This window comes from Teleopsis dalmanni, chromosome 2 (assembly GCF_002237135.1).
Source record: "Teleopsis dalmanni isolate 2A chromosome 2, ASM223713v2, whole genome shotgun sequence".
In the NCBI taxonomy this organism is placed as follows: domain Eukaryota; kingdom Metazoa; phylum Arthropoda; class Insecta; order Diptera; family Diopsidae; genus Teleopsis; species Teleopsis dalmanni.
In genome coordinates, this window is record NC_051847.1 from 54,074,636 (window position 1) to 54,085,993 (window position 11,358).

At 26.3% G+C, this 11,358-nt stretch overlaps 2 protein-coding genes across 2 annotated transcripts; one reads left to right on the forward strand and one right to left on the reverse strand.

Moving 5' to 3' along the window:
• Positions 1-4,650: 4,650 nt before the first annotated feature.
• LOC119680545 lies at positions 4,651-8,499 on the forward strand. Its single transcript, XM_038093437.1, has 2 exons — positions 4,651-4,692; positions 7,849-8,499. The coding sequence occupies exons 1-2, from the start codon at positions 4,684-4,686 to the stop codon at positions 8,161-8,163; spliced, it is 324 nt and encodes a 107-aa protein (XP_037949365.1). The 5' UTR covers positions 4,651-4,683; the 3' UTR covers positions 8,164-8,499.
• Positions 8,500-9,767: 1,268 nt separating this feature from the next.
• LOC119680546 lies at positions 9,768-11,289 on the reverse strand (the record flags this gene model as incomplete). Its single annotated transcript, XM_038093438.1, is given in 2 exon segments — positions 9,768-10,193; positions 11,192-11,289. Coding segments are annotated over 2 exon segments (114 nt in total), but the record flags the coding sequence as incomplete, so codon positions are not given.
• Between the last annotated feature and the right edge of the window lie 69 nt (positions 11,290-11,358).

Genomic DNA, 11,358 nt, shown 5'->3' on the forward strand with positions numbered 1-11,358 from the left:
GTTTGTGCAATTAGTATTTTATTAATATAATTAAGTAAATATGATATGTCTTTATGCTTACAACTAATGTGTAATCACTACTTATGGTATAAAGTGATTTTTAATCACTGCATAGCAGCAGCATCAACTGAGGAAGTCTATGAGCTGTCGTCTTCTAACAGCAACATGACATATTGATTAAATATTAAAAAACAAGCTATACTTTTTGCGGAAAACAAAAATTTTAAATCTATGAGAATTGATAACTAATCACAATTCGTTGTACGTTCAATGTCAATTAATTAATTCATTAATAAAAATTGCTTTAAAAATATTGATGTTAAAATCTGAAATATGAGCCATAATTAAATTGGGGGGAATCACTACTCCGTTTGTTATCAGTAACATGAATGGTTATTAACATATAGGTTCTGACCCCACATACAAAAAGTTCTTAATTAATTACATAAATTTTATTAGAATCAATAAATAAATATTTTACTCATGTAATCAACAATTTTATTTAAAGAAACTTGTATTGAAAAGTATAATATTAATAGAAATTCATTTAAGTTTATGATTATTAAAATCTATAAAAAAAATATATGCATAATGGACACCAAAAATTCAATGCAATAGCAAACATGCGTCAATAATTTTATTACTATATTTACGATTATCGCAATATCTATATAGGGTTTCAATTTTTAATATAAAAATGATTTCAATTTATTATTTTATTATTTGACATAAGTTTGCTTTGTTAATATGCAGTATTAAACAAATCAATCATGCATTTTTATCGCAATATAATGCATAAATATTACACCTATCCCTGATCATACGACACTATATAATACGTAACTTAAAAAAAGTTTTATAAAAATATATTGGTAATATAGTGAAAATTCTGTATAAAAAGTATCCAACATTTTGAAATAAAATCCAAAACAAAAACGTTAATTTTATACTCGTATCATGTAATATGCTCCAATGAGTATAATAAAAGCCGTTTCATCGCATATCCCAATCCTCAATCTATTTTTCATAACCTGAGAATATTAAAAATCTTTGAGACCCCTTTTCTTACCTATCTGACAAAGTGTCATACTGCAAAATTATGGACTTGACTACGCTTTAAGAATTGTCAGGTTGATTCACTTTCACTTGAAAGAGGGAACTGTTGTTTTTATCGTTGCTCGTACGGTGACCACTGTCGTCCTTTTGAAAATATTTCTGATCCGCGTGTGAACAACGCTAATCCGTGGTATCACAATAGGTAGTTATTTGAGCTCAAGTACACTTTAGGCACAAAACTGCTGCTCCAACCTAATCAAACTTAACCAACCCAGCTTATAGCAAAATAAGCAAAAAGATAAAATTCTGCTAGGTATTTCACTTGGAGTGGTGCGAGGAGTCTCATCATTCAATGATTCTTTACTGTGATAATCAATAATAACAATAATATGATAATAAAAAAGAATCTAAAAGACGATGGAAAATATTTCAAATTTTGAAAAACAAATTCACGCTATGTATTTAAGTGTAAAAAAACGTAATTAACATAAGATGTGTGAAAAGTTTTGAATCTGTAAACATGGAGTAGATAATTCACAATAAACATTTTTTTCTTTGATTTTGTAAACTATGCAATCCTAAAAATTGTTAAATTGTAATTGAAGTTGAGAGAAACAAAAACTAAACTATTTTTATACATACCTTAATAGGAATAATTGGTCCAAAGTCGCCTAAACATTTCTAAGAGTCTGTAAGAGATGTTCCAAACAAACAAGGTAAGAACTTTCATACAAATTCAAAACTGTTGTTGAAACGTAAATGTCCTACTCTTCATAAACTCAAAAATCAAGGAACAATCAATACAGTTGATTAAAAAATGTTAAGGAGCACTGAAGAAAGTAGCTAATATAGTCATCAGCTGTAAATAATATTGCTGGTTGAACTCCTCGCCAGGGATCAAAATCGCACATTGAATGGAGCAAAAGAATCATGTATTGTTCTACCAAGATTCTTCAGTATATACTTTATATTCTGGAGAATGAATTTTATAGTACAACAATAAAGATATTTATTCAACATTCACAACAGCATTGAATCTAAAATGTTTTGAAGTGGAAGCTAAACATAATATTTTAGAAGAAAACTAAAATGTGGATAAATTATATTTAAAAACTGTTTTTTCAATCATTTGATATGTTTATATAATATTATACATGATAAGAAATAATGGCAATAAATCTTTCACATCCCGGCAGCTTACAGTAGCAATCATGCCTAAAGAATTACAATTCAGCAGCTCAGAGTGGCGTCGATGCTAAATGAATCACAATCCATCAGCTTACAGTGGCATCGATGCTAAAAGAATCACAATCTATCAACTTACAGTGGCATCGATTGTAAAAGAATCACAATCCATCAGCTTACAGTGGCATCGATGCTAAAAGAATCACAATCCATTAGCTTACAGCTTTAAGAAATCAATGTGTGAAATTTATTGCTTTATGCTGTATTTTACCTCAATATATTATAAAAATTTTGTGTGTTTTTTATATATAAATTCCTTGTACTTCTTTTTTATATAATATATAATATTAATTTAATTATCATTTGAAAACAAATACAATAATGAAATATATATAAATAAAAATAATTTTTATTTGAATTGTTTGGTTCTTTGTTGATACTTTTGGATGCTTTGTAGCAGCAATAACGATTATGCCACACAATTACGTTGATTTCACCACACAATTATATTGATTTCACCACACAATTATATTAATTTCACCACACAATTAAATTGATCAGCCACACATTCTTTTACATCAAAATGGCTGGATTGATGCAACATCGCTGATGGGAAACTAGTCAACTTTGTATATTAAAATGACAGAAATAAATTATGTATAAATTTAAATAAATTATTATATATATAAAAATTATGACTGTATGCCATATATCTAAATAAGATATTAGAAATAGATCGCAAAATATGTATTAAATATTTTTAATAATGATTATTAAGTAATGATTATTAAAATAATGTTATATATTTCAGTTTAATTTATTTTATAATCAAGACGAAGCACCTTTTTAAATATATGAAATTATCCTTAATTTAGTATCTTTCAAGTTATCTTTAACAAAAACAGTGATAAAGAGAAAACAAAACATAATAAAATGAAAAGTAGAACACAATAAACGTGAAACGTGCCGGTGTAAAACAGAGTTTGAAACTTGAAATTCCATTATACAAAGAAGAAAGCTATCTTCTTCTTCCAGAAATAAAGAAGACGTTCTAGCTAAAAGAAGAAATTTGGTAGCAGATATTAAAAACATCGAAGTATACATGATTGGAAATTTTAAACCAGTATTTTGAAGAACTCTATAGCAGTTATACGTTAGGATTAGTTCCTCTAAGGATTTTCGATACCATGATAAATTATATTAATTATGATAGCCAGGTAATAACACCTGTTTAACATCGTTGCTGATAATAGATATCATTTGTTATCATTTCTTCACATATCTTAGCTTTCTTTAAAAAATTTTCCATTTGATTTTAATTAAAAGCATTATTTGTTCAATGGTCGAACTTATATTATTGTTCATCATTAAATATAGTATCATTAAATAAATGAAAAATACGTTTAACATTTAATGCCTACATATCAACTATAATAAGTGATTAAATAAAAGTTAAACTATTAATGTTAAGTAATTTTAGAATGTTATCTGCATTATAAAAGTAAAAATAACTAATTTTTCTATTGTAGACTGGATTTGTTATAGAGAAAATGTTTGTACTAAATATACAAATTACTAAAAAAAACAATATATTTACGGTTCATTGATAAGACCATGCTCTGTGTTATCAGTTAATTGTCCCACTGGACCAATATTAGTAATTGTCGTGAAATCAACAGCAGTGGGTGGCACTGGGAGATGGTACTGTAGTGATGCTCTTAATAAGTACAATTAAAACACAAATAAGAAATGTGAAGTAAACAAAACCGAGCTTATCAAATAGTACCCGAACACGGAGAGCACAACACAGCACACCTATATCTCTACCGAATTCGAAGTCTTACGAATTGATTAGCGAATGCCACTACAATTTATAAATATATACATTGTATTATCAGTCACTGTTTGTCGACGATCGGGTTAGGACTCGTGTTGTGTTGGTAACAGAAAAATGTGGTCAATGTGGTCACTGTGGCATTCATAGTTTTGGACTGTTTTTCGAAAAGTCAGTCTATAAGAACAATCGAACTCAATTTCAAGTACTTAAACAAATTCACAATAACAACAATTTACAATCTAAAATCAAATTTACGATTTACTATTGGCTGTAATTGTGAGCAATTTGTTTGTTTGTTTTTTTTTGTTCGTTGTTCTCGTAATGGTTTTATTTACTATATAATTTAATTTCGAATTTCATAAATGATTTTATAACAGTTTTACATTTCGAAGCTAGACGAATTCGTTTATGTTCGAACTTTTTTGAATCTAATAAAAAGCTTTTACAAGCTCGCAGACGGTTCAGTTAAGAAATGTTCTTGCTTGCATCTCTTCAAGAAATTCTATATGGAAATATTTATTTTGAGAAATAGCGGTTATAATTAAAATAATAGTTTAAATCGAATAAAACTGAAAATTTAAAATCGAATAAAAAATACAAATAAAATGTATCAAGTAAGTGTAATTATTAAAAGTGTTTTATATATTTTAAATTATTGAAATTAAATATTCAAATTCATTTTAAATAAAAAAATGTGAACATAAATATCTTCTGAAATTTTGTATATAAATTATTTAAATATAAATTATAGGAAACTTACATGAATTTGTATTTTTAATAGTGATGTATTTTGAATAGTTATTTTGTGTATAAATTATTTAAATATAAATTATAGGAAACTTGTACGAATTTGTATTTTTTAATAGTGATTAAAATAATCTAAAATTTTTTGAAAAATATTTTTCAAAATTACTCCATCAAATAAATGATAATGTATTTCATAGTAATTGATTTACTATGTAATATGAATTAAATAAATAAAAAATAAATTAATTACTAAAATTGAAATATTTAATAAAAAATAAAAATTGGAAAGTATAACTAATTTTATAAACACATTTTTTTCAATTATATCTTTAGGTTCTGCAAAGCACAATTTTAAACTAATAATTCAATTACGCATAAGTCCTACTTATATAATTAAAATAATTAACTATGAAATAAAGTTTAATATACGCTTTTTTATGTATAATATATATATTAATATATATATTGTTTAAGAGTTCTTTATTTATTTTTATTTTATTATAATTAATTACAAAATATAAAATCTTATAACTAAGACCAGAAAAACGAGCGCTAGCTGCCAGGGCCTTCAGCTCGGATATTATAAATTAAATTTTATTCACTAGGTTACAGGCTTTAATATATTTATAAATTAAAAGTATGTTTTCAATAGTAATTGTTTTTAATAGGCTAGTAGGTAAGATATTAGGAAAGATATTACTACGAATAGAATTAAAAGAAGGACAATCGTTAAGTATATGATCTATGGATGGTGTGCTATTACAAAATGGACAGTTTGATGGCTGATCGCCACTTAAAAGATGTTCATGAAAAAGCTTTGAATGTCCCATACGCAATCGGATAAAAATCTTACATTGTTGACGAGTGCATGATTGTGGGTATATAGCTTTTAAACCACTGGTATTGATCGACTTGTAGCGATGGTTGTACACTGACCATTCCATAGCCCATTCGTCTACCATATGTTTGTTTATAAAATTTAAAACGTCTTTTCTTTCGGATGTCTGGAAAAAGAATAAGGGAGAGCGAATGGCGGCAGAGGCAGCTTGATCTGCTAGTTCGTTTCCTTTAATTCCTGCGTGCCCAGGAACCCACATAATTTTAATTTTGTTTAAAAAACGTATGCAGTTGTTTCTGATAGCACAAATAAGGTCGGTGTTATTATTGATATTTTTTACAGCTTCAATTTAAGAGTTCGATATATTGCATATATATGTGAAGCAATTGTCCTCATAAAACAACGATTTAAAGAATATTTCCAATTCTAATAAAATGTATTGTCCTATTTTATATTTTTTAATATACAATATAATTGCGAAAAACTATATAAATCGTCTCATTTTAATTGCACTGATGAATTTCCAAATCCATCAAATGCGATAGGTAAAACTATATACTAACAATTACATTATAAATTTGTTCATCTCCAATGCGGTTCTAGAATGTTCTAATTCTCTTCGAACGGCATTTCTTAGTGAAGTGTCTGCTAATCCATTTCACTTTCTTTCCTAGGTGTTCGTTAGGAAAAAACAATGTTTTAAGTTTTTTCCGTTATAAAACAGTCTCGTTTTAGTACATAACATATTGTACATATAAATTACATTGTGCCATAAAAACTAAATCATTCCTTTTTTCACCAGTTTTAGATTAATTTGGATCCGTTAAGCTCAAAATATCCAATCCGCATCTTTTCTAGAAATCTTGAGTTTTTAGCAATAACAGGCTAAAGTTCAAATATTAAGATTTTAGAGGATTAATAAAAAACATTTATTTTTAGAGACACGAGTTTCGTGTTTTCAATTGAATAGATAAACATTTTCACCTTACATCTACTTACCTAAATTTCCTACTCTTTTTCGCAGAGACAGTTTGCCTTTTAAATCAACCTTAAAAAATTGTTTTAAAAATATTTGAAAAATTCTTCTTTTTAATAGAAAAGGAGCAAAGTTTGGAAAAACATGTCCAAGGCAAATTTTTTATAGACACAAAATTCTTACCCTGTAAACCCCAATTTTGGAACTTTTACCCGTTCTTGCCAGAGAAAAAATAGGTTGCAGATTTGAGCAGATTTGAGGTTGCAGATAAAATATCAAATATATCAAAAAAATCTATATCTGGGGCACCTAACATTAATGGTACGAAATCATTTTCCTATCCAATAATTATGATAGATATATAATTATATTCAAAATGTTCAACTAATTATTTCATTACGCGAATCTTAAAAATTGTTTTGAGATACTTCAAATCGATTAAGACCCGTACTTTAGACTAAACATCAGCTTATAATCCTTTAAAATTATTTCTTTTGGTAGGTAGCATGCTTTGCTTTTAAGTATTGAGTAAACACCTTACAATTAGTTTCAGGGTTTAAGTACCAAGTATTATCCTCCAGCAACTTAACATTTTTAGATTGATTTTAAATCAAGGTTTTTACTTGTGTCCTAAATGCCTGTTAATGCCGTTTTAATTCCAATTGTATTTTATAATTTTTTAACAGTGGATTATTGAAGGATATAAATCTCAGAATGGTTACAGGCTCCTCGGGGAGATATGCAGATCTGAAGTCAATTATTGCTTAGTCTAATGAAGTGATAAACAAAAATCCAGTCAAGGCGCAGAGAGGGGTTTTGTAGAAACCTCGCAGTTAATAGAGAGTAAAAGTGCTCAGGTGCACTGACTCAACTCAACTAGCCTCAACATAGTGAAGGATATAACACTAATAGTTTTGAAAATTTTCTATTTGCATGAATGCTTCTAGCACATACTTGTAGTAAGTTTAGCGCTGACTGCATATTTGAGTAAAGTGAAAGGGTTTACTTCATAATTAACTTTTGTTCAATAATATTTTATTGAAACCTAATATCATCTATAAGTCAGCCCATTTCATAATAAGAAATTTTTCAATATCTTACTACATTATATTAGCAAAAATTTTTTTTTTGATAATTTTATATATATTTAAAAAACAAAAATAAAAAAAATTTTATTTATTTTAAAAAAAAAAATTTTTTGTTTTGCAGTATTTTGGATTTGTTTCGCTCATCATCATAATTTTAACATACAACAGCAATATTATGATAACTGCCAGACCATCAGAATCTGCAGACTTAGAATTAGATGATGCCGAACTTCTATCCAATCCAAACGAATATTATGGAAATTTAACTCCTGAAATAGTGAAAAAAGTAAAAATGTGCGATGCTGATATGGAAACCATGGAACTTTGCATGCGCTGTGCAAAAATAACCAAATCACATATTGTATATCCTTTATGCTGTGCAAACGAAGACGAAGTCAGATATTGGTGCCGGGATTATGTGTACTATCCCAAGTAACTGCGCAACTTTCTTAAGAGTGCAATGTACAATCTATCATAAACAACCATTTATATCACATATATTCTATATAAATTATGCAAAGTATATTTAAAATGCTCTTACAAATGTTAATAGTTTTAGTGGACTTCTTTAGGATTTTGTTTTAGTTATTATGAGAAATTGGCTGTGAAAAAAGTATATATTTATGTCATTAATTATTATGACATTAACTCATAAGGACATAAATTATCATGTGTATATTTAATAAAATTATCAATTATATGAGCAATAATATATCCTATCTGCAATTAATGTAATAAATACAAAATAAAACAATTTCTTTTATTGAATATATATATATTTCTTTTCTTTATTAAATAACTTTTTATTATAAAAACTTTATACACTGTTTTTAATTTAACAAAACGTTATAATATATATATAATTTACTTAGAACTATTTTAAAACATAAATCAATATCTGTTAAAATAAATGTGCATCTATTTTGCAAGGATATGATTACAGTCTTTGATGTCATCAAATTACTATAATTTCAAGTTTTGACAAAGAAAGACTTATAAAATTAGGAAGAAATAAAAGTGACATAAAATGAATGCAATTAATAAAATGGCACATATACAAAGAATCGTTGGAATAAAATATTAAATATTAAACTTTTTTAAAATAACGTTGCAGCAATCAAATCATTATTTTCGATTGTGATTGGTTTTAAAATTTAAATAAAAAATGAGTTGCGAATTTAGATAAATGCACATATAACTTAAAATTATTGGTTAAAACAAAGTTGCAAACAAATTAAAGAATTTTGAATTATAATCACTTTTGCTAATGAAATACAATAGCTTTTAATTGTACTGTAGTTCTCCAATTTATATAATATATTTTTTCCATTTACTTTGTTAGGTACATCCCGGTTATCGATTAATTATTTTCCTTCTTTTGGTTTTTTTTATTATTATTTTTTTGTTTTTTTTTATTTTATTTTTTTTTTTTTTTGTGGTACTGAATTTAGTATATACATTCAGTAATTTGTTCTATACAGTTTTATACTTACCCAAAAATCAAAAAGCTCGTAAGTCTTTTTATCTATTGGATTGGATTCGTATCACTTGAGATCGCATGAATATATACAATCATCACTTATCACAACAGAGTATCTCTAAGAAAAATATTTTTCTGGTTGTTTTTTTATGTTTGTTCGTTAAAATGATTAAATTTGCATTCCAGGTCCGCACAACTTCCCATTAATTCATAAGGACAGAAAATGATCTCTGGAACAATTCTGAAATTATAAATTTCTAAATAAGATTTGATTTTTTTGTTTTTTGTTTTTTTGTAATTATATATCTTTAAAATATTGTGAAAGAAAAAAAATTAAATCGGAGCCTACAACTAATTAAGTAATTTAGCACTGATGCTATTTAGTAAAACTTAAATAGTAAGAATTTTCTAATGTGCACTAAAATACTTGATTCACTGTAATTGAGTTTTATTAGTTTTTTCTAATCTATTACATATTTTAATTGAACTTCAATCATTTTAAAAATATATTATTCTTTTAACTAGATGTATTATAAAAAAAAACATACATTTTTGCGACCTTTTCTTAATTAATAAAATATAAATAAACAAAATATTTTTAATAAAGTAAGGGCACAATACATAATTAGGAAGTCCACTTTATCGTCTTTGAACTTGAATGCTGCACAAATATATTTTCTTGAATGTTATGGCATGATATTTTTTGAATTTTTAGAAAAGCCTTATATTAAGAAATAGATGCATGCATAAAGCACTCTTTAAAGATAACATATCTGAACACATGCATGGAATTCTTTTGTTAACTTGTAAAACTTTTGTAAAACTTGTCTCTATATATCACTTGTAATTTATCAGGTACCGCCAGCTGAGAGCCTTTTTGCCAATGTTTTTTTTATCATTTTTGTTTTTTAAGGTATTGCTTTGTAAGTCTTATATAAAACAAATTAATGAATTTCAGGCACATTGACTTTCAGTTAAATGCAGCACTAAAAAAAAAAGAAAAAAAATTATCTTTTTATTCATGATATATATACGACATAAGATCATACACATTTGATATATATGGGCTTATACGAGAAACACCAAAGAGATACTTATAATCATATAACATACTTGTTAAAATATCATTATTATTAAAATAAAGTATTTGAAATATAACACTATCAATCTGAAATGGTTTCCTCGTGAGTCTTTCTACCTCCAACACCCATATCAATAAAACAGAAAGCTTATAATATACTTTTAATTAAACGAAACTCCCCAAAAAAAGAGTGTTTCTGTATATATCAAAACTTATATCAGCAATAAAGCATTATTAACTCATATAAACATTTTTTTTTTTTCAAGAAAAAAATTTGCTATGTATATTTATAATGTAGTGTTTCGAACAGTATTAAACTACAACAACAAAAATTCATTTTATATTATATTAATTAATTGAATTTTTGGCTGACCATACAGTTATTTCGAGTATTGCCAAATACCCATCATACCCATCATGGTCTTGGAAATAATTCTTGTATTTAAGTACCAGGAATCGGAATATTTATATATCAATACTCGTTGATACAACATTATTAATTTATATAAACAATTTTTTTTCTCAAAAAAATTGTATCTTTACAAACTATTGGTTACTTACTACAGTACAATCGAATGTGCACTTGTTTGTCCTGTGATATGCTATCAGCACTTTTCATGGCGGTCCTAACTCCTTTCATGTTTAACTAATATAAGATGCACAGCATTACATGAGTATGAACAACGGTTTTAGAATATTTTAATAATTCATTTTTGCTATGGAACTCAGTAAAAAGTTTTGATTTTCTTATATATTATTTCTTACATTTAATTTCATGCCATATCACAATATTTAGGTACCATATAATCAATTAATATTTAATATTTTTCATTGTTAAATGCTAATTCATAAAATCAAAACTTACACATGATAATATAACCTTCACATTTAATTCGCACAAACCTTTCAATTTTATCACTATTCATCAATGGTGATGCATATTGCTGGAAACAACTAGATCTAGCTTCATTATCATTATTAGATATTTCTTTTATCGTAATCTGAAATGTACTCAAAAGATGTATAATTATACCAGAAATTATATTAAAAAATAATCTTTCATAAAATAC